The 24903-nt window shown below is 45.3% G+C and overlaps 1 protein-coding gene across 4 annotated transcripts in view; it reads left to right on the top strand.

The window, feature by feature from the left end:
• Positions 1–24903, top strand: part of LOC126519683 (mediator of RNA polymerase II transcription subunit 13-like) — a 176105-nt gene that overhangs the window by 147628 nt on the left and 3574 nt on the right. For all 4 annotated transcript variants that reach the window (XM_050169063.3, XM_050169055.3, XM_050169049.3 and 1 more), the window contains 5 exons: positions 3192–3418; positions 4739–5219; positions 13825–14085; positions 17098–17262; positions 17830–17948. In XM_050169063.3, coding sequence (XP_050025020.1) covers positions 3192–3418; positions 4739–5219; positions 13825–14085; positions 17098–17262; positions 17830–17948 — 1253 coding nt within the window. The remainder of the gene's footprint in view (positions 1–3191; positions 3419–4738; positions 5220–13824; positions 14086–17097; positions 17263–17829; positions 17949–24903) is intronic.

The raw sequence follows: 24903 nt of genomic DNA, 5'->3' as shown, positions 1-24903 counted from the left end.
GGCCGGCCCCAGTTCTAAGCTAACCCTCAAATGTCTTGTGGGGTACTCACACCCATGCTCTTGAGACAAAGGAACGACAACACAGTAGTGCAAACAATCACAAGGGCATTAATTGCACCCTTCATAGATCAATGCCTGCTAGCCGAGTTGCTATCCACAAAACATGTTGATGGGCGCGCGACAAATCTAGAAGTCCGACTCACCGTGACCGGATAGCGAGCGAATATGTTCGCCCCATGCTGGATCCCAACGCTTGGTCGTTCGTGTGTACGGTCACGCGAACGGTGGCGCGTTCGAAGGCGGCCACGCGAGACAGTCTCGCAGAAGCTTGGATCGACGCACGCGCGGCACGTCCAAGCTGCTTGCCGTCTTGCCGCCAAAGAGGGAGCGCCTTGTCTTACCCTCACCCAAGTAACCCCGCAGCAGTGCAACACTCACGCCATCTCTCGCACTGCGCTTGTACCACTCCGACCACCGCGGGCGCCAGGCCACGTGGCGAAGCCGCACTGTAGGAGCTATGTGGGAAAACAAGATATCAGGGGACGCGTGAGAATCGTGCATCCCCACAGTCTAAAGCCAAAATGAAAGAAAAAATGTAAAAAAACTTACCTAGAATGTAGGCCAAACATAAAAGTGAGGACAGCGTTCACAAAATGAGAACAGCATTTGTTCAATTTTAACATGCCGAGCTCGTCCTGCGTCATCATCGCTGCTAGCCTCGTTGCTATCCTCCTTATCGCTGTCATCTCCTTGTTGCGGCACTCACAAAAAGCGTCTCCCATTGCCCCCTCCAACAATGGACCTTTTTCTCATCGGTGCTGAAGTGCCGCCAGGCTTGAACATTTGATGATGATGCTTCTGCGGCTAGCACAAGTTTTCGTTTGAAAGCAGCACTATAGTGGCATCGCTCGTTTGGTGCCATTACAAGAATGGCGACATCGCTCGTGTACTTCAGTTGGCTACTGGCATAGCTAGTAGCAGCTGCAGTACTGACTTTTCTAGATAGCGTTAGCTATGTACCATGTTTATCATTTTCAATTAAATATTGGGGCATTTATTAAAATCCTCGTATCTAAGAGGACAAGTGGCTCTCCGCTATCAAGAGCCCCGATGCTGGGGCACAAGTATGGGTTGTCCAGAAGGCCCACGATGCGGCGGTCAGGCATGGCCTGACTGTCCCAACGTGGGAGCGGCCCGCAGCGCGCTGAGTCATGTGCCTCAGCACCTTCATTAAAGTTTTGCATCCATCCATCCATCCATCCATCTAAGCTGACCCTAGAGTTTGGTATATGATTATTTGAAAAATAAGTAACAGCCTAGATTCGAATAAACATGGTAAAAGAACTAGGGGTGTGCAAATACCAAATTGTAGATTTCGAATATCGAGTATTAGAAAATTTTTCACAAATTCTAATGCTTACAAATTTTTGGCCAGAAAATATGATGCTACACATGCTTGGAAGTCTCCTAGCATTGCATAACACGAATTTAGCAAGCTATCAGTAACTCGAGTACCCAGGAATCAAAATGTACAATACGGCCTACCCTTATTAAAGGGAACACCACATTAGTGTGCTAGCGCTGCTTACAGCTCAATTCTATAATATGCAGGTCTAGTGGTTCTCTCTTTTTTTTTTTTTTTTTTTCCCCCTTCCAGTGGAACTTCTGTTGAATAGAATCGAGTTCTCTTTCCTACTGAAACTAATGAATTGGTGAAGTTCGGTTGTACTGAATATCAGTGGGGTTATCAGTTTAACTGTGGGCCCGTCTTTTGTGGCGATCTCTTATTTATTGCATACAAGGTTTTGCCCTCCAGTTTTTTTTCCGAAATGCACACCTATTGTGCGTGTCTCCTCGCGCAGGACCTTGGAGGTAATCTTTCCACAGCAATTGCAATTGCAGCGTCAAAACAGTTCGTGGCTTGGTACGCATTGGGTTCTGGCACGTCTAGTGTTGGTGGTCATGTAATGTCAAGGTTTAGAGACACGGTGCAAAGCATTCGCTCGCGTTGTGACCGCGCGTTCATGGTCATCGAGTTAGATCTGTTAATGTCGCCTTGAGCGCATGTGACACCAATAAAACTATGAACCTTACTTCGTTGTTGTCTCTCTGCTATCACTAGCAGCGCTCTGCCTTTCTGGCAAAACTGACCCTTCTCTTCTTCCCCCCCCCCCCCCCCCCCCCCCCCCCCCCCCCGAAGGCTAATATCTTTTTACACTTTTGTTTCTAATTTTTGGGCACTGGCTGCAGGCTCTAAGCATGGTCAGCCATAGCATCCAAAATTTACAGTGCCGCGCAACGAACCACAATCAGATCTCAGACCCTGTGAGCCACGTCAATACATTGCTCTCAGCACGATCTGCACCGTACGCGTTGGTGCTCATAACTGCGCTATTCTTACTAACAAGACACTAACCATCAGGAATTGTCTGGATATTTGTGAAGTTGTTCTTATGGCTGAAACTATAAAAGTTCAAATTAAAACAAAATTCGTAATTTAACATTTCTTTTGCTGCATGTAAAACTTCTTCATATTGAGGTTCAACTGTATTCGAAAAATGTAATATAGTAGATATTCGATTTGTGAATCAAATTATTTGAACTTTCGATTAGATTCGGTGATATTCGAGTATTCACACACCCCTAAAAAACCTGCTTCTAGTTCCCAACAATGATATCCTATCATTCTTGCACTGTTTAGACCAAAATCTAATAGAGTGTGACACTGCTAGTAAACCTTCTGACATGGCAGTTGCTATGCTGTCTAGTCGATGGCAGCTGTACTTCCACATTCAACAAACAAACAAACAAAAAAAAAAAAGACCCGCCGTGGTTGCTCAGTGGCTATGGTGTTGGGCTGCTGAGCACGAGGTCGCGGGATCGAATCCTGGCCATGGCGGCCGCATTTCGATGGGGGCGAAATGCGAAAACACCCGTGTACTTAGATTTAGGTGCACGTTAAAGATCCCCAGGTGGTCGAAATTTCCGGAGTCCTCCACTACGGCGTGCCTCATAATCAGAAAGTGGTTTTGGCACGTAAAACCCCATAATTTAATTTTTAAATTTTTTTTAAACAAAGAAAGTTGCAATTGGTGGTTTAGGTTGTGCGGAGTGGAAATTGTTAAGAATGCGGCATGTGAATTGGTGAATGTTGTACAGTAGCTGAGCATGCGTGTTCGTTGCCTTGGCAGGGGGGCGTGAGTCCAGTGAAGTTGTGGAGCCCACCATTTGTCTTGGCTCCGCAAAAGGACAAGCAGACAGAATTGGGAGAGATGTTCGGGGACCGCAGGGAGAAGTGTGGCATCCTCTTTTGTGCCTACTGCCTGACAGAGGACCAGCGTTGGCTCCTAGCTAGTGTCAGCAATGACAAAGGTGACCTGCTCGACAACTGCTCCATCAACATTGAGATCCCCAACCGGTGAGTGTGGCACATACACAGCTGCCACTACTTTTTGCCCTTGGAGCACTAGTGGATCGCTTTAGCTTGACCGAATACCTGTGGGAAAGAAAAAGGTCTCAATTTCTGTGGCCTTTTAAAGAGGTGTGTTTCACATTTTAAGTTCAAACATTATAATGTTGCAGAGCAGTGGCAGCGTTATTGTTATGATTTGTGCCCCCCAAGAATGACATAATGAGTTCACTTGAAATATTTCTTTGTAATTTTTGCTGCAACGGAAGTTAATGATATACCGTATTTACTTGCATAATTATCGCACTCACGTTATGATCGCACCCCTGAATTGTGTTGTCAAAGTTCGATTTTTGTTCCTTTCCCGTGTAATGATTGCACCGCGAACTTGTCACAGCGATATGTCGTGTGCAAAGTCTAGCTAATGATGATCGCATTAAGACATACCAAGCGGTCTGCATGCACCAAACGTTCTTAAGCAGATGCCCCATTTTATTCCTTTCATCACTTTCCGCACTTCCATGATAAAAAAGCTACAAGCAAGCATGCCTTGGCTTTATGATTTGTAGGCTTTATAGTGGCTGTGGTCAGCAGCAACAGAAAAGGAGCTTTTCGACTCTTCTCGTCCGCACTCGTAGGCACGCAACAAATCGCGAGCGGCAACGATAGTAGCCACGTTTACACTGATATGTTAGAAGTGTACCCTATTCATACGCCGACGCTTGTAACACAGCTAAGATATTCGCCCACCCATAGTGGAAGTGTGCCGTATTGGGATAGTAGTGAACACAAATACTGTAGTTTCCGCAGCATGCCCGCCATGGGTTTCTATGTCACTGGCAGCTAAGCGCACCCATCTCTGTTTCTGTCCCCTCAAAGTGTTCATGGCTACGTTACTGCTGCAAACTTGCCAATAGTAACAATATTATTCATTACTGATACGGAAGAAACTGTTTCAGTGCATGTAGTGTACTCATGAGAAGAAAAAAAATCGCCTGCGGCTTGCTCAGCTGGCCGCAATTTTCGTTTTGGTGTCCTGCACTGTAACAATGGCAGCCACCTATTTGTTGGCCTGTTGTCATCTCGCAGCAAACGCGACATGAAAAAAAAAAATGTATTCGCGGGAAATTTAACCCGTGTAATGATCGCACCCCTGAATGTGGGTCAATTTTTTTTTACAAAGAAGTGCGATCATTACGCGAGCAAATATGGTAACCCTAACAAGAAGTTGCACTAAATCATTGTGCACCCTACAGCAGCCATTCTTATCTGCTGAATGCATTTTATTCTCTCTCTCTCTCTCTCTCTCTCTTTCTTTTTTCTTTACAGGACACGTAGAAAAAAAGTGTGCGTTCGCCGATTGGGCCTGCACAAGCTGCTTGAGTGGCTACTGGGTGTTGCGGCGTGTGGTGCTCGTGCTGGTGGTGCAGTCGCTCAGCCGTGGCGACTCGTTGTGGGTCGTTTGGGTCGTGTTGGTCATGGTGAACTGCGCGAGTGGGCAGGACTTCTTGGCCGACGAAGTCTGCTGCGCTATTCTCGCCGGCTGCGAGAACTCTGTCACCAGTGTGCTGCATCATCGTCCTCCTCCTCCTCTTCTGCGTGCGGTGGTGTGGGCGGTATTGTGGGGGGTCCCTGTGTGCTCTCGGCGTGCCTGGTGTCGCTGGAACCAGACAGCGCCTTGCGGCTTTTCCATGATCAATATACACCGGATGAGCGGTTCACATCTTCGTGTGTCAGTTGTGACCTTGCTACTCCCCAAGATGCCACTGCCACTCACATTCTTGTCTTCCCTACATCTGCGACCACTCAGGTGAGCAGCATTCCCTACAATGGATTGTGTGCTTACAGCTGTGTTCCTATGCATACCCATTGCATACCCACCAACTTTTACAACTATCGTAAAATGACTGACCTTCATAGCTTGTCGTATAGGTGGTAATAAATGCAAAATTATTTTCTTGTGTCCAGTCTTGGTAAATTTTTGAAGGAGCACCAATATCTCCAACCGATCATCTGAGCATAATTTTTATAACTGACTTAATTATTCCAATTTACCGCAGCATTGCCACATCCTCTCTAAAACCAGTGTATAATTGCAATCAAAATTTCGGCCACAGTTATTTGTATAATTCATCAATTATCATAAATATTCATTAACAGGCCACAGGTCCCAACCATAATCAGTGAGGCAAAATGCAAGAACATTTGTGTGCAAATAATTGCATGCATAATAAAGATTTCTAGAGGATCAGAATGATTCTGGAGCCTTCCACTACAGTGCTTGAAGCCCCCACATTGCTTTGGCACATTAAACTCCACGAATCAATCATCTCAGTAGAAAAAAAAAAGGAAAATGAAGGGCGCCGGCAACAAATTATGGCATGTTTAGCAACCAAATTGCTATCTTAGCTTGCTGTAGCACGTTTCTCTAGAAGTGGCAGAGGAAGCAGCAGCTACAGTACTACCAGCATAATGAACGCACTTTTTCGCCCCCAGCCCCCCGGGGGCCTATTGCGGGACGAAAGACGGCACACAAGATTGAATCGTGATAAAAGCTGCAATCATTGGCTCCCCTCACGAGCTTTCACTCGCACCTACATCATGCGGCGCGCGGCGACGACGGCAAAAATGTGCTTGGAACGTCTATGTAATCACAATAAAAGTAGGGGACACAGTACGGTTCGGCGTCCAACGCGGTGTCGGACACAGTCACACCTGCCAGACGTCATGTCAGACACCAAATCGTACCGTGTGTCTCCTACTTCGTGGCAGTAAGTTCAAGGTGCAATTATTATACGATAAAAAGAAAAAAACACTTCTTGATTGGAAAAGGGGGGGCCGCATTCTTTACGCGAGTACTTTGATTATATGAGTAAATACAGCATTATATAAATTGTGGAAGCCAAGTTTATAGAAACTTGGTGGTTCACTAGGGCACTTTGCTGCTGCTGTAACAAGGTGTGGGGTAAACGTGGGAGAGGTGAGGGGGGAGAGGCTATACTTGAGGACAACTTTTCTTGGCTATGAAATGAAGGCTACGGCACCAAAGCGCACCTCTAGCACCGCTGCTGGAAGTAGGCCCGCAGTTTTGTTCGCATTCTATTATGTAAAATGTAGAGTTCGATATTGTTTTGTTTATTATAGCACATACTTTAACTGACATGTAACATTCACTAGTCAGGTACTTGTGTTGTATTTTTAGTTTTCCCTTTGGAGTCTTCGCACAAATGAGGCCATCCCACATTTTATGCATTCCTTAACTCTATAACCCCCTAATTTATTCCAGTGTAACATACCAAATTTCCCCAGTTCTTTGTTAGTCATCATGTTTTTCTATGTCATTGTGATTCTGAAAATATATTACTTGATTGATTTCTGGTTTGGTCCGGCGACTTGCTTGTCATTGGCGATATTGGTACAGCCTGCCATTACGAGTACAGCTCGAGATTGGGGGGTTAAGGGCAAAATGGCACACCTGTCTTTCTTGCTATCCCACCTGTGTGAGGGGCTGATGATGAACTTCTGCACCAAAACCTTGTCGAAGTTCACAAAGCATGTGTTTGCAGCGTCTACATTGAAACTAAGCGAGCGCATCAGGAAATCACAAACATCAGCAGGTACAAACGAGTGAGCAAGCTAACTTGTGCTGCGCTGGCTCTACCGATGCCAGCATCGGTTGCGAGTTTTGGTTCCAACAGACGTACACCTGCTTTGGGGCACTGATGCAGGCTGCTTTGCTCACTGTTAAGAACTCTATGCATATCGGATGGGTATTAACATCGATTTGCTTCAGACATTCACACCGAGTTAATCGTCTCGACATTCACTAAAATAAAAGAGGTATTCAAGACTTGAGAAATGGAAACCGAAACCGGTGCCAAGCTCACCCAGACTACATGTGCAGAAGCACAGCCTCTGTAGCTTTCCCTTCATAGCCAATGAAAGTTGTCTGCGAGTATAGAGATTGGTGTTTCGCTTCATGGGTGGAGGGAGCATGTGCTTTCATGCTTTTACATTCTCTTGAGGCGCTTGTGTACATTAATTGTGTGCCAAGACATTGAATCAAAAGCAGTGATGAGCAAACAATTCTAGCAAAACAAGTTGTAAGGTAAATGGCTAGATATCAACTCATGGTGTCACTATTTGTCATGTAGTAGATTGACTTTTTTCATTGTTTCTCACTTTGTTTTACGTAAGGAACATATTGTGGCAGGATTGGTTCTGTCAAAACATGCCAGACATGAAGTAGTTGATGCTTTCCTATCTGGCAGTCATGTAGGGAGTTCTCGCTGGAGTCCACATCCTGTAAACAAAACAAAACTTGAGTAACTCGAAAATTTAAAAATTATAATCTGAACTGCAGTTTGTATGCATTTCATGATTCTGAAGATTCAAGGAATGAGGTGAAGCGAAATTTTCGGTGTACAGAATTCATTGGTGCCTGTAGCGACTATACATGAACTCCATCATATGCAGCATAGTGCAAATTAAAAATTTTTTTAAATAGCAATTGCAGTCGAAACCCGTGACAACGAAATTCTTGCAACAACAAAATATTTTCGTATCCCTGGTGAACGCTTGTAACATTCGATGCATTTCATACCTCTCAAAAATGAAATGTTGTACTACAGTCGAATCTCGATAATTCGAACTCAAAGGGGCCCAAAAATTTGTTTGAATTAGAAGAAGTTGGAATTAAAGGAAGCTAATTGAATGGAGGACTTATCTGCAGTGGCGCATGTGCACTGAGCTAACACACAGGTGGGAAGTTCCACAAGATTTATTCACACGTATTTACATTTTACAGTCAGTTACTAGGCGTATCGGTGCTCGCACTGTGATGGGGGCGGCGAGTACCCGCGTGTATAATAAAAGGTAACGTATGTCCCATGACAATTGCCCCTTCGAGCTTTCGAACCAGTATTGTGCAACACACCAGGCTTTCCGCACTTTAAAGACATAGGCAAGGATTACAGAGGTGGAGTTGGCGCCATTGCTAACTGCAGCGAATTGTTTCAATGAAAAACACGGCAACGTACAGCAAGAAGCTTGGTAGCGAACATTGAAGTAGTTAGGCATAGCGTTGCCATGGTGTGCCTGTGGCTGCCAGCGGATCTGCGTGCGAGAATGCCAGCTTGAGGCGGCACGATAATCAAAATGGCTGTGGTGGTGGCTTTGATTAATGCTGTTTCGGACCTGCGGTCATACTAAAATGTCTGGAAAGTCGGACGGCGGAGGTTTTTTGCATTAGTAATTTCAGACATTCTTATACGTTGACTCTATGGCGTAATGGTGGTGCCACGATGCTAACAGGAGTCACAAACCCATAACAAACAAAAGTAATCGGTGATGCACACGCCTGCATACGCCTGCGCACAGATTTCCTCCATGACCTCTCTCTCTCTCTCTCACTCTCTCTCCCTTTGCGCGCGGCGTTGAGAAGTCTCTCCTAAGCTTTTCCTCTATGGCGGGGTCAGAAGAATGCTAGTCGGAGGCATCGACGTGATTTGGCACGCTGCTAAGAACATTGTCAGAGGGCAGTATGTTGGAATTAACCACCACAAATGCTTGCGCGTTCGAATTACTGGGAATTTTCACCCATAGGCATTCACATAGCTTAGGCGGGACAATAGTGTCAGTTCAAATAAACCAAAAGTTCGAATCAACTATGTTTGAATCAACTATGGTTGCTGAGCACGAGGCCGCGGGATCGAATCCCGGCCACGGCCACCGCATTTCGATGGGGGCGAAATGCAAAAACACCCGTGTACTTTTAGATTTAGATTTTAGATTTAGGTGCACGGTAAAGAACCCCAGGTGGTCAAAATTTCCGGAGTTCTCCACTACAGCGTGCCTCATAATCAAAAAGTGGTTTTGGCACGTAAAAACCCCATAATTTAAACTGTACAATCCTGCATCAACTAAATTTGCCGGAGCGTAACCCAGCATATTACCTACTCGTGCTAGGCTAGCAGGCTCCAGAATGTGCTCAAATGCGATTGTTTTGCTCTAAAATTGCGTAAAATACCACCACATTACACTTGCATGGGTGCATCGGAAACACATCATGGCCTCTATCTTGTTTATTGATAGCCACTTAGAAGCAGCACGCATGTTGCTACCGACATGTGATGACGATTTTTGCATACCTAGTGCAGTGCATGATGTGCACCTCGGTGAGAATAATGCGGCACAAACAAGGTAATTCACGTCTCACTGACGTGGAATTGTTTATGGCGCTTAAGATGGCGGTCGCAGCATGGAGTGCCGCGCATCGGGGCATGATTGAGCGATCATCTGGGAATACGCATCCCTTGCTTCAAGAACATTGGTTTCGGTTTCACCCGACAAGCATTGCATGCGGATTTGGCGCCGGACATAGATTTGCTCAAAGGGACCGTATTCTTAATGGGTGCCATATTCTCGATCAACTGCTTTCAGGTATACGAGATACGACCACATTTGTGCTCGGCACCAGACGCGTCGGCGCCTACAGGCAACAACGGGCACTGGAGAAATGCAGCTGCATGCGTGGAGCTCTGTTGGGGCCGTATTCTGAAACTGTCACTTTCAGTGATACTATCGCCTTGGCCATGCCTTCGCCATGGGTGCGTGCTGATTGGCTGTTTTAGCAAAATCGGATGAGCTGATTGGTGGGTTGAGCACTACGTCATCCGATTTTGCTCAACCAGCCAATTGGCATGCAACTGACAGTGATACTATCGCCTCAGCAATAGTATTGCCAAAGTGGATCGTTTCAGAATACAGTGGAACCCCGTTCATACGTTTTTCACCGGACCGGGAAAAAAAAACGTAACAGCCGGGAAAACGCAACAGTGAAGAAAGCTCCGAAAATGAATTAAAATAGTGCAGCTTCAACTATAGACAAGTTATTTCCACAGAGTGCGCTTAGGACTTAAAAATGTCTAGAATGGTGGCTTGCCGTTTCTTTCGCTCGCCAGAAATCGCCACACGTTTCTCAATACCCTGGAAGGCCGCATTGCTGTCAGCGTCGCTGTGAGGTGCGACGTACCTGCGGAGGAGGTCCAGAGCCGCGACGGCTTCTCCAAAGCTAGGATTTGGCAACTCCCCGGCATCATGCGGCTCGTGCTCCTTGTCGTCACCGCGCCACGGCAATGGCAACGGACGAACGAACGAATATCCGCGGGAAATTGTGCCCTCTTTGGCGTAATCATGCTAACGTGCTAACGATTGTTTAGTATTACTGCGGAGCGCGCGCGTCCGAGCAGCCCGGTTGCGCGCAGCGCGGCGTGGGAAAAACGTAAACAAGAGAGGAGAGCAGGCCCGATAGGCGGAGCAACGCCACGAGCAACGCCAACTTCCAGTTTCACTTTAGCTTCACAAAGAGTGACGTCAGGGCCTCTCCTGAGTTTCCTTCCTCCGTGAGTCGACCCGTCCAACAACCATGCGGTGACCGTAATCACAGTGATGATGGTAAGATCATTTTTCACGAATGGCCACTTAGTGGCGGCCTCATGCGGCCTCTCGAACTGGCGTGCGGCTTCTTACAGCCAGTTCCATAGCCAAGCCCGGCCAAGCCCAGCCAAAACTCGTCAAAAGCCAAAATGGCGGTTGGAGCGCGTTGTCTACTTTAGCCCAGGCGGGTTCGGGGTGCTAAGTTGCGACGTATCATGCGGGAACGTTTTCACAGCTACAACGTAACAGCGGGGTTCCTTATACATTGGATCCTATGGAAGCTATGCCGGGACCGGATGAAAACGACGTAGCAGCCGGGAAAACGCAGCAGTGAGGAACGTAACAGCGGGGTTCTACTGTACGTCCCTTGCTCTGCGTCTGGTGCCGAGTTACACAAAATCTCGCAAAATATTTGCATCTCCGAAAGCAATAGACGAAGAATACTTCTCCGCCCTTGTGTTACCACTGCTGCTTGACACAAGCAGCAAAGCTTGCCAAAGTAGGCTAACGGAATTTTGACAGCAGAGTTTCGTTTTGCGACACATTACCTATCTGTGCTGTCTCATTTCGCAACAATGAAATTCTCACAAAAGCAAATTTTCTTTCCGTTCCCCGCCATTTTTGTGATTGTGAGGTTCAACTGTATATGGAAGCTTGAGGTGCACTTACGTGTGTTTTCAGAGACGTGGAGTGTGTTTGCTTGCGAAAATGGCAAAGCAAAGTGTATGCACCGTGAATGCTATACTCAGTTGCCTGGAGCAAGGGCAGCACTGCACCTTCCACTGCTGCCGTGAGCGTTGTATGCGCACACATTATAGACGCACTAACGTTCCTTCTGATCTGCTGTGTGAATGCGCTGGTCTGAGCAAAAAACGTCAAACTAGCATTATCTAATATTTAACTGGTCGCTGACAGTGTCAGCGACCAGTTACAGTTACATTACAGTGACAGTAATATATTTGAAATCAAATTAATATCTGAATCCAACTTGTCATTCAACTTTTTTTAACTTAGCTTGATGCAGTTTTATTTAATTTGAGCTGGAAGTTAAATAGCACATGCCGCAAAACATGCTTTTCATGTTTTCTAATATTATCGTGTACTATTCGGTGATTACATTCGGCACACTTTGGCTAAAACAAGAGCACCTGGGTGACCTGGAACACCTGGAAACAGAACACCTGCATAAACGTAGATGAGTGTTTGCACAGGAGGTTGCTCAGCGTTTCTTCAGCTGCAGGATCACAAGCGTCTGTGAGCAGAAGGTGTTGGTCATTAAAATGTCGCTGATAAGATGTATTTCCATAAATATAACCGAAGTGTGTTTTTGTTGTTGTTTTTAATCACTGACAAAGCACTTCATATTATTGCTGAAAACAGTCCCTTTATAATGGTCCCACATAGAGCAAACTCTAGCTTTGTGTGGAGACTTCTCTGGCAAAAATATTGGGGCAAGAGTTCTGTGGAATATTGGCCATGTACACATGAATACATGAATCAAATACATGAACCGCTGAGCTATCTGTGACACAGTGATGTTGTAACTACTCATTGACATGGAGAGAAGGCCTTGCAAGTTTGTACGCATGAAAGTTGGCAGGACATGTTATATAATCACAAAGGGGCATCATCTGGGATCTTTCAAGCTATATCACTTACATTGTGCAACAGTTGATGTTCCATGATTGATTTTGCAGTCAAGCCCACCTGCCTGCTGAAGGTGGTCTTGACTTGAAAAACAGCAGAAATTAAGCCGAGTACTGACTGACAGACAGACAAAGAACTTTATTTACAAGGTCCTGAGAAGCTTTGCCCTAGGGCAGAGCTGTGGGCTGCTCCCATGTAGGGACTGGTAGGTTCAAGCCTAACCACCGCATCGTGGGCTCTCTGGACAGCCCAAGTTTGTCGTGAAAGTTTTTAGCTCTGGATGGCAGAGCTCCATTCTTCTTCCGTGATGCGATTGGGTCCTTGTAACGAGGGGCATTGCCAGAGCATGTGTGCGAGATTGCTAACAGCCCCACAGTCGGGGCAAGTAGAGCTAAAAGCCTCTGGTGAATACTAGAAAAAAACACATAACAATCTTAAATGTTGCACCTCGTGCTACTGCATATTCATAGTGCGAAGCTGTGGCATATTTGCTGTGTAGAGTTAAAAACTGTCAATGCTGTTTCATTTTTTCAAAGCTGAAGTGATGAGCATTATTTCAACTTGTGACTCTTATCTTTAGTCTGAGCATGTGGAAAGAGACTCTGGTGGTGTCTAGTGTGCACCTGGACTTGCTCAACATACTTGTTCACAAATTTCAGTGACACTACGAGAACGATTACTTGGTAAAGAAATTATTAATAGACTATTTCCATGGTGCTAAGGCACAATGCAGGAGGCTAGCAGAAAAAGGTCTCAGAAGGACAGCTTGACAAGGCTCCAAGCACCTTCGCAGCAACTGGAAAACAGACAGTTACACGAGCGGAAAAAATTCAGCTGTTGCAGCACATATATGTCCAGGTCAATGTACCTAAAATAGCATACACCTGAAGTTGCAATGAAATACAGAACATGAAACAAAGGAACGTGATAACATAAATGTAACAGAAGTACTGGGGTTTCATGTGATATTCTGTTTTCATGTGAGACAATTTGCATAGAAGAAAGTCATAAAATAAGCAGAAAAGAAAGCTATTAGAAAGAAATGCAATATTTCCAGAAAATATACAAGTGAAAAAGCAGTAGTACAGAAGCAGTTGGGCAGCTGATTAATGGTTACAGCAGTTTGTGGAGTTACTGAATGGTTTCTAAGGTATGCAAAATGCATCTGATGGCTGCAAGGGATTATGTAGTGTTAAAATTAGGAAATTTACAGGCATGAGCTGCTGCTGATGATGATATTTGTACATCAGTAGATGGGCACTAACGATGATGGTAGTTCATTTATCACAATGGCAACTTCTTACCTGCTTTCTTTGCATTTCTTTTGACAGTCCTCGCAAGCCACCTTTCAGCAGGACCACATGGACCCATTGTCTACTACACTTGGTGACGATGATGAGATTTTCAAGTCACTCACAGAAGACATTGCTGTTGGCAACGACTTCAATGACATTCTGAACTGGACAGACAGCCCGGAGGCGCCTTGTTCACCTACACGGAGGTCTTCGCCACCAGGTTCCCCAATTGGTGGCATATTGGGCAGTGGCCCAAGTGGGCGCCAATCACCCTTTCAGCATGGCAACGCCCTTCGGGTGAGATGTCAAGCTTGGTGTCGTTTTCCTGGACCATAAACATTGTGAACAAAAGAGGTGCTTAGCATCCTTGTATGTTTTCAAGAGTCACATATACTGCTTAGACTATTGTGACAAAGGTGCACAGTACTTCAGAAGGGACACTGGTTTACAGTCAACGTCAGATTTTTCAGGCTCCCAAGAGACCACGAGAACAGCATTCCTTAAGGACTCAAATTGCCACAGCCATGTCAGAAATAGCTCTGAAGGTCTGCCGGTACTCTTATTAGACATCTAAGGGCTCATACTGTGACGGGCAATGGCCAGTGCACACATGTGTAATAAAGGGACAAACAGTGTCTTGCGACGGTGGCCCCTGTCAGGATTGGGGGCTCAATCCAATCGCTCGTAACCCGTTGTCAAGATTAGAGTCCGGCATGAATTCGAAGGTAGTTGGCCCATGCCGTCGTCCAACTCATCCACGCTGAGGACGTTGATGAAGGGAAGGACTGCTTCTCATCGAGAACGAGGAATAAGGGTTCATTTACAGTATTTACATGCAGTTCATCAGTCTAGCATGACTGCGAGAAAAAGTACGTCAGTCTAACACGACTGCTTGAGAGAGTGTCTCAGTCTAACAAGACTGCTTAAGAAAGTGTATCGAGCATCCGCACAACAGCCGTTTATAAACACTCGGTCCTCCCCCGATTCCAAGGTGGCGGAAACATTCGTCCAGTCATCGTAAACACGCCGCTTCTCCCTGGGACAGCTTACGCACACACACATTCTCGGTCCGAAACCGACATCAGACGAATTTCATAGAACTCTGAGCCCCGCGCAGTGCGCCCGGGTAGCCTTTGTCTTGCGTCTTGGTCGGCGCGTGGGAAGGGGTGTCCAACGACATTCCCGCGGCAACTCCCCCACTCATAGCAGATCAGGTCCGCGTTGGGGAGTCCGGTAACAATAGTTGGCCCGCCGAACTCATTCAGTCACAACGGCGACGAGGCTAGAGCGTAACGGTGGCAGTTTCAGCACAAAGCCTGCTTCGTCAAACACATCCTAGCTGAAGCGACGGAGAGTGGAGGACGCGCGTATCGTTCCAGACACAAAGTCGACTTACTCACGTCGTGGCTAAAGGTTGGCGGCGGTGTTCCAGGAAAAGATGATGCCCGCGGTCGCAACTGGTTGGCAAAACTTGCACTGCAGCTGGCCGTTCTTAACACCTCCCTTTCCACTCCGTCAATACGTTGTGTATGCTTGACCGCATAACACCGTTGTATTGTGGCAAAGCTTACTTTTGGAAACCGGTATTATTCAATGCATTTTAGACCCTTACCACGCTTTTCATGTTTCAAAGCCTGAACACAATTCCATTTCAAAGAAAATTAAAACAACTTGTTCACATTTATTTCTGGCCATAGAGAGTGTATTGGTATGAAGGAAACATTGAAATAATAATTGAGTAAAATTGATTAGTGCTGTAATTACTTGATTGGTAAATTGTTTTCTTAACTATCCACAACTGAAAACTTCCTCCAGCATACAAGAAATGGTGGTATGGGCTCTTCATTATGTTTCCAGCGCTTAAATTAGAGCTCTTAGGCATCAAATTCAGCATTTAAAAATGATACATTGGGTTTATGGGGTGAATGCCATTTCGTACCTACGATCACATCAAAAAGTCTGCAGAATAGCATGGCAGAGACGTTTCAGCATCCAAAGTTTCAGGCGGCCTTGTACATGGACTCTTTGGGTTATGTGATGGTTCCGCAAAGACATCTGAATTATCAGGCATGTCCGAAAAATCTATCGTCGACTGTATGGATCTTTACCAACACGAGCTTTAATAGTTGCTTGGGCAAGTCAGTGACTGAAGTGCACACTCTGTGTTGGTTCCCATATAAAAAGCAGTATCAAGGCAAAATATCTTTAAAAATTAACAAAGAAATACTTTTTGTTTTGTGTTGTATTGCACTTGTTAAAAATTACTCTCACTGTGGCTACATCATGCAATTCTGTAACATTAACTTCAGTTCTTATATTTCAAAAAGCCACGACAGTGTTATCACATTTGCAGTACTTGAAGGCTTGCAGGTTATTTTATAATGAAGCTCCATGCGTATATTTAATACGCATAGAGGTCCACCAAAAGTACGAGAAACACAGATGCAAAGAAAGCAACTGATTCTTAGTGTGATAATTATGCTTTGTCGTCTTGTGACCCATGACAGGCGTCCTTCTATTACAGCCTTCTGGTACTTCTGGTACTCTGTTCGCTCCTGATGAAGAAAGGCAGTGTCTACTGATATGAACTCAGCATACGTGGAATTCATTATCATCTCAAACAACATTTTCTCTTACCAAGCTTCTGCTTAGAAGTAAATCTCTCTGAAAATGGCAAGGGGTAGCACCAACAGGAAACAACTGACTGTGCATCTCAAATTTAGCGCTAAATTGGTGCCACAGGAGAGATGCAGCATACGAAGAGTCAATTTGTTGCTTAGGCAACTGCATTTTGGTGGTTCAGAACCCTGAGAGCACTGCTAAAATTGCATGTTGAAGCATCATTTGAATAGGAAAGTAAGAGAATATTGCTTGGTGGGATATTGTTAGTTCATCTTCACTGAAATTGCTGGAACTTTTTGTGGAAGTAAGAGAAGAGAAGGGTATGTAGGGCATAGCACTGATTGTTTGTTGCATCAGTGATGTAATCATCCCCTCCACAGCAGGCACACAACTGCACTTCACTGCAGCAAAAGGGACGTGCCTCAGTAACGTGTTACACCAGCACTCGGGATTGACAAATTGTGCAACATTTTAGTGATGGCATCAGATGAGCAGCGTGTCGATCAGTAAAGAGTGGTGCAGCACATGAAGCTGCTTTAGTTAAACTATTAGAATTCTGACGGTGGCAAGAGGCAGCCAAAGCAGTCATACAACGAGAAGCTTTGCTTACGTTCTTCAGTGGTTTCCACATAATTGTATGACTGTTTCGAGGAACATGCTGAGCGTCCCTTTGGTTGCTGGTTGCAGGGTCCTGGAAGTGGAGGTGGAGAGCCCCAGGAAGAACCCATGCAGCTGCTGCAACAACCTTTGGCCTTGGGCTACTATGTGTCGACTGCACCTACAGGCCCTTTGCCTCGGTGGTTCTGGGCCACAAGCCCCCATCTGAGGGATTCATGCCCTGTCTTCCTCAAGGTGAGAGCTCCAGTTTCAAGTCAAGTGATCTGCATCCACTGTCTGTCTGTCTGTCTCTGTCTGTCCGTGTGCATGTGTGTGTGTGGGGGGGGGGGGGGGGGGGGGGGGTTTAAAGCTCTGGCATGTGTACAATCTCGCATAATTTTCATGCGTGCAGACGTATTAGAAGCATCTTCTGTAAAATTCAGTGAACTCCAGCAAGCTGCGTTCGTAAACTACAGTTGCCTAGTCATGTAATTGGGGTTCCACCGTAACATCATCAGATGGAGAAAAAAAAGAATGGAGGAGCCAACACTATTTTTATAATTACATCACTACTGACGCTTTTGCACCAAAGCTAAGCAGGATGTTGTCATTAACTGCAACAAAAGTTTCAGTGCTCTTTTGTTGAGCATCATTCATTTTGCCAAAATTGTGGAGAATGGCTAAGGATACACGAAAAGACAACGCACACATTCTGCCTCAACCTTTCTTGTGACCTTCATCTGTTGCGATTGTTTTGAACTGTGACTGGTTTCTTTAGCATTGTAGGCTCATTTTTTGTCTTGCTTATTCTCTTTTCAACAGAGTGCCCTGCTTCTGCATTGCCCCACCGTGCACCAGAACCACGATGACATTCTACATGGAAATACACACATGCGCAACTATCACCCGCTTGACTCAAACTTGACCACTGATGTGCTACGGTAAGGAAAGACCTTCATATGTATTAGTTTAAACAGTCGAACACTAATATATTGAATCTGAAGGGGATCACAAGAAAGTTCGTTATATAGGTAATTTGATATATAATATATAAATATAAAAAAATCTTCAAGGAAATTTTACAGCTGATCGTTCTACACAATAATTGTGTATACAGTTAAACCTCGATATAACATAGTATTTAACTTTTTATAACCTCTTGTCCAGAGAAAACGCCATGTATTTAGAACTTCAATATAACGAAGTGTTTGTATGCAATTTCAATATAACGAAATTTCGATTCCACCGCAAAGGAATGCCGAGACAATAAATGAAAACTTCCACGAATGCAGATAATCAAATGATTGAATTACAAGCTGCTGCTTGCAAATACACCTCTCAAATCACATGCGGCACGACAAGAGCAACCAACAAAGTGGAGCCACATCATCTTCCTTGTGAAGTCCAAGTGTGATAAGGTCCTGTCATGCCCCGCACACTTCATCCTAAGCGTGAGGGTGAGAAAAGAAAGATGGTGGCTTCACGATGGCCGCCTGCCCTAGTGAGCAAAGGGAAAGAGGGGGAGGGGGCAAGCGCGTAATAATGCAGTCGAGCGCGCGCAAGAGGCGGAGGTTGGAGTGCGTTGAGATTTCTGGCCTGTGTCTCAGCTGTGGCTGCGCATGGCTGAGCGCATACGCAGCCGTGCACCCTGCTTTAGAAGAAATCTGCCACATGTGCAAAGAGTGGGCGTGCCAAGACGGCGTGGCATCATGTAAGCTGTCTTCCTGCACGTTTAGTATTGGAGGTTGCATAATCTCCAGTTTCAGTGACTCCTTAGAACGAGAGGCAGACGAAGCGTTCCCTCCCCGTCTGGTGCTTTTCATGATAGCGTCGTCTTAGTGTGAGCGACACTATCAGCCACGGAGGTGGAGTATGCGCAAAGGCATTGCTGCTGACTTTGCTTAAGGTTGGACGTGGCAATGAATACTTTCTTTTGTGTGAATAAATTGGTGAAATTCGGCATGCAGGTGCGATTTGTTATGCTGATATCATAACTTAAGTTAGTTATGAGCTATCTATTATAGTTTTTGAGTTAGAACAATTGGCTGCCTGCAATGGTCATTCCCAAATTAATTAATTACATATAAGTTCCCCAAGATTCTCGCATACACATGTTCACAGTGCCCATTCTGTGTAATAAAGCTATTGGTTTATTTTTTAAATGCGGCAACGAGGATAAAATATTTTTTGAACTTTCCTCTGCATATTGTCTTACTAACAACTTTTGCAAAAAAAAAACCATTGTAAATTTTTTTTATGAGGTGCAGTTAAAGAGGGGTAGCTTTATTGCAGTCGTCAATGTTTCAGGATCTAAGTGCAAAAGGCAGTAGGATAAGTGCAAAAGGCAGTAGGATTTTGTATTCATTCGTTGTGAAATGGCACTGGGATTACTGAAAGCAACTGTAAAAAATATGAAAGCTAAGAAAACTGAGCTCAAAGTTTCATTTGTTGTAAATGTTTAAATATTTACTTTGAACACCTAAAACCCACCTGGGATGTAGTCGTTTCCTTGTGAGGACACGTTTTCTTTACATTTTGATGTAGTTTTTCGCTTTCTTGCAGCAGTTTCATGCACCTTAGTTGCCTTTTTGATGTGTCGTGTGGAGGTAGATGACAGCGGATTCACAACGTCCGCTCTTAACCCTTTCGTTGCACAACCTCTTTATTAGCGAGAGTTGGACCTTAAATCTGTAGCTCGCACGCGAGCACACCTTCACCATCGTAAGCGGATGCACTTTCCCGGTCGCCCACATCTGCCGCTCGTGCTGCATCAACAAGCTCAGCGGCATCTGCTTCTACCAGCCGTTTTTTTCCCTCTGTTCCACGCCTTTTGTGATATTCCTTACGCATGGGCCGTTCGGAACTTGATTCCTTTGGGACACATCACAGAACACTTGCTGCCACGATCATCAATGGCGTTGATTGGAACGCACAGCTCGCTGCTGCTCAAATGCGGCCGAGAGGTTTGTCAGCAATTCAACTCTACAATAGCCAATAGGAGTGCACCCTGTGCCCCACGTGACTACTGTGCTCAATCGCAATGCCGTATTTGCCTTTTTTTTTTTTTCGCTTTCGTTTGCTGGTTTATTTTTCAGTGGAGAAATACATCGCTCTGGCTATCTTTAGCTCCAATCTCTCCTCTTTACGATGATGCCCAGATGGCGGCGCTGCGTCAATGGATAGCTGAGCAATCATTTCACCACGAGGTGAAATATTTTAACAAGCATCCCGTCGTATCTGTGGACCGAAAAAAAAAGGGGGGAAATTGAAAATTTTGACAATTTGACCACTTCGGTTGCCGCGTCCCCCCGTAATTCATACTGCCGATGGGAAGATATCGTCGACGTACATGGAACGAAACCATATCATTCATCGCCGACTCCCAAATTCATCATCAGCAGCAGCAGCCCACGCTATGTCCACTCAGGACGAAGGCCTCTCCCTGTGATCTCCAATTACCTGCGCCAAGTCCTGCGCCAACCGATTGCAACTAGCACCTGCGAATTTCCTGATTTCATCGCACCACCTAGTCTTCTGCCTTCCTCTACTGCGCTTTCCTTCTCTTGGTGCCCATTCTGTAACCCTAATGGTCCAACAGTTATCTAACCTTCACATTACATGACCTGCCCAGCACCATTTTTTTCTCTTAATCTCAATTAAAATATCGGCTATACCCGTTTGCTCTCTGATCCAAACCGCTCTCTTTCTTACTCTCAAGGTTATGCCTAGCATTTTTCATTCCATCGCTCTTTATACAGTCCTTAACTTGTTTTTAAACTTCTTTGTCAGTCTCCAAGTCTCTGCCCCATATGTCAGCAAGGGTAAAATACATTGGTTGTACACCTTCCTTTTCAATGATAATGGTAAGCTTCCAGTCTGGAGCTGACAATGTCTGCCGTATGCGCTACAACCCATTTTTATTCTTCTATGAATTTCCTTCTCATGATAAGGGTTCCCTGGGATTAATTGACCTAGGTAAACATACTCCTTCACAGATTCTAGAGGTTTACTGGCAGTATTGAACTTTTGTTCTTTTGCCTGGTTATTTATCATTATCTTTGTCTTCTACATATTAATCTTCAACCCCACTCTTACACTTGTCTGTTAAGATCCTCAATCATTTATTGTAACTCGTCGGCATTGTTGCTGAATAGAACAATGTCATCGGCAAACTGAAGGTTGCTGTGGTATTCGCCATCGATTCTTACTCCTAACCCTTCCCAGTTTAATAGCTTGAATGTTTCTTCCAGGCCCGCAGTGACTAGCATTGGAGAGATTGTGTCTCCTTGTCTGACCCCTTTCTTTATTGGTATCTTCCTACTTTTTCTTGTGGAGAATTAAAGTAGCTGTGGAATCTCTAGATATTTTCCAGGATATTTATGTAAGCGGCCTGTACACCTTGATTACGTAATGCCTCTATGACTGCTGGTGTCTCTACTGAATCAAATGCCTTTTCGTAATCTATGAAAGCCATATATAGAGGCTGATTGTACTCTGCGGATTCCTCGATTACCTGATTGGTGACATGGAGAGAGAAAGAGATGCAAATGAGAGAAAGGCAAGGAGGTTAACCAGAGTTAAAACCTCCGGTTTGCTACTCTGCACTAGGGGAAGGGAAAGGGGAAGTAAAGAGGGAAAGAGATGACATGGATGCGATCCATTGTAGAGTATCCCTTTCTGAAACCTGCCTGTTCCCTTGGTTGACTAAAGTCCAGTGTTGCCCTTATTCTGTTGGAGATTATTTTGGTAAATATTTTATGATACTTGGGAGGGGCTAAGCTAATGGGTCTATAATTTTTCAATTCTTTAACGTTTCCCTTTTTGTGGATTAGTATAATCTTTGCATTCTTCCAGTTTTCTGGGACCCTTGCAGTCGACAGACACTTCGTATAAAGAGCCACCAGTTTTTCAAGCATTATGTCTGCTCCATCTTTGATTAAGTCGACTGTTATTCCATCTTCTCCTGCCGCTCTTCGTCGTTTCACGTCTTGCAAGGCCCTTCAGACCTCATCGCTAGATATAAGGGGAGTTTCTTTATCCTGTTCATTACTGTTTCTAATTGAGGTATCCTGACTCCTCTGGGTACTGTACAGGTCAGTATAGAATTCTTCCGCTGCTTTTACTATATCTTCAAGATTGCTGATGATATTACCATGCTTATCTTTCATTGCATATATCTTGGTTTGACCTATGCCAAGTTTCTTTCTCACTGATTTCAGGCTGCGTCCATTTTTTACGGTTTCTTCAGTCTTTCTCATGTTATAGTTTCAAATATCACTTATTTTTGCCTTTTTAATCAGTTTTCACAATTCTGCAAATTCTGTCTTCCACTCTCATTCTTTGTCGTTTCTTTATTAAGTCCTTTGTTACTTCAGAGAGCTTGCCTACTGTTTGCCTTGGAGCCTTGCCTCCCACTTGAATGGCTGCCTCTGAAGCCAGCCTAGTTACAGTTTCATTCATTGCCTCTATGTCATCTTCATCTCTCTGTTCTAAGGGTGCATATTTGTTTGCAAGTACCAGCCTGAATTTGTCTGCTTTTACCCTTACTGCCTCTAGGTTGACCTGTTTCTTGACCACTTTTACCCTTTCTCTCTTCAAATTGAGGTGAATCCTAGCCCTCACTAACCTATGATCACTGCACTTACCCTACCTATCACTTCTACATCTTGCACTATGCTGGGATCAACTGTGGGGTTCTCCTCCCGTACTCTTGGGACAAAGGAACGACAACACAGTAGTGCAAACAATCACAAGGGCATTAATTGCACCTTTTTATAGATCAATGACTGCTAGCCGAGTTGATATCCACAAAACATGCCGATGTACGCACGACAAATCTAGAAGTCCGACTCACCGCGACCGGATAGCGAATGAATATTTTCGCCCCATGCTGGATCCCAACGCCCGGTCGTTCGCGCTTACAGTCACGCGAACGGTGGCGCGCTCGAAGGCGGCCACGCGAGACGGTCTCGCAGAAGCTTGGATCAGCGCATGCGCGGCACGTTCGAGCTGCTTGCCATCCCGCCGCCAAAGAGGAAGCGCCTTGTCTTTCGGCGCCCAAGTAACCCCGCCTGTCGGCGGCGTTAGCAGCGCAACACTCGCGCCATCTCGTACTGCGCCTCGACCACTCCGACCGCCGCGGGCGCCAGGCCACGCGAGCCGTGCGGGAAAACAACATATCAGGGGACGCGTGAGAGTCGCGCATCCCCACATAACAGAAAGTGTGAAATCAATTTCATTTCTTGTCTCACCATTAGCGCTTTTCCAGGTCCACTTTCTGTTGCTACGTTTCCTGAAAAAGGTGTTCATTATTCGAAATTTATTCCTCTCTGTGAATTGTACCAGCATCTCTCCTCTAGCTTTCCTAGAATTGCTGCCGTATTTTCCAATTGCTTGTTCGCCAGACTGCTTATCCCCCCTCTTGCATTGAAGTCGCCCATTACTACAGTATACTGAGTTTGTACTTTTCTCATCACTAATTCAACATCTTCACAAAACTGATCGACTTCCTCATCATTGTGACTTGATGTAGTAACATAGGCTTGTGCTACCTTTAATCTACACCTCTTATTAAGTTTGATTACGACTGCTGCTACCCTCTCATTAATGCTGTAGAATATGTCAATGTTGCCCGCTATGTCCTTATGGATTAGGAATCCCACCCTGTATTGCTTCTTATCTAGGAGACCTCTATAATAGAGGACATGGCCGTTATTCAGCAGTGTATAAGCCGCACCAGTTCTAATCTCCTTAAGGCCGATTATATCCCAAACAATGTCGGATAGTTCCTTAAAGAGTCCTGCTATGCTAGCCTCACTCGACAGGGCTTAGGTTGACGGGGTCAGTTTCCATTGGCGGCCTGTCCGGACCCAGAGATTCTTAGCACCCTCTGCTGCATTACAGGTCTGACCGTCACCTTGGTCAGGTGCTCCGCAGCTGCTGGGGACTGAGGGCCATGGGTTAATTGTAGGAATCATCAGGGAGGTAGTGGCCAAATACTGCACCAGGGAGGCCAATTCCTGTTCTGGTGAGGGAGCGTCTTTTGTTGAGGCTTAGTGAGTCTTCCTAATTTGGTTGTACCTGGATTAGTATAGCCCTACTCGCTATCGGCATCTTTTGCCAATAGCAAGCCTGCAGATGTAGTGCACTGGAGGAGGTCGAAGTCAAGCACACCATCGTTATATTTAAAAAAAAAAAAAAAAAAAAGGAGCAGGATTCGAACTTACTATCGCAACCGAGCATTCGGCATAGCTCAGTCAGATAATCCCACAGGCGACGAGGCTACCTTATCGCCAAAAAGTACAGCCCAAAGGGCCCTACATGCCTAAGAGGCTCGTCGATTTATCCACCCTCTGCGGGTTTTGCCGGTCGTCATAGGTTGCACGGTATAGTGTCAATTCACAGTGGTCCCAACATCGTGTTTCCCGAATCTCGCGCACGCACACAGCCTTGAATTCTCTTAGGTACACCATATAGTTTCATTGAATTTGAATAGCGCTTAAAACTTGTATGTAAAAGTAAGCAAAGGAAAAAGTTTTCAGCGCTTAGCGAGAAGCCCCAAGCCGCATATGGTCCGCTCGTTGTCTTGTCTGCCTGCCTCCTGCCGTCCGAAACTTGCGTTCCCAGGTAAAACTTAAGAGTGGCTAGACGAGCCATGCAGAACAATATGGCTATGAGCCTCCCGCACAACAGACGACCTTGGCAGTTCCTAGGCGACTTCGGGCTTTCTACAGCTTTGGACCGCGCTTATACTTTTGTGCTTGTAAATACATTGTGTATTATAGCGCTCACCAAAATGCGAAAGCATGTGTCAAAGCAGTCTTGTGTTGTTTGAGGACCACATTGAACCAACGGCTGCTCAAGCGTTACTATCCATATTCACATGGCCAGAGTCGG

This window comes from Dermacentor andersoni, chromosome 3, assembly GCF_023375885.2.
Source record: "Dermacentor andersoni chromosome 3, qqDerAnde1_hic_scaffold, whole genome shotgun sequence".
NCBI lineage: Eukaryota > Metazoa > Arthropoda > Arachnida > Ixodida > Ixodidae > Dermacentor > Dermacentor andersoni.
The sequence above is the reverse complement of the archived record's forward strand: the minus strand, read 5'-3'. Positions and strand labels throughout refer to the sequence as shown.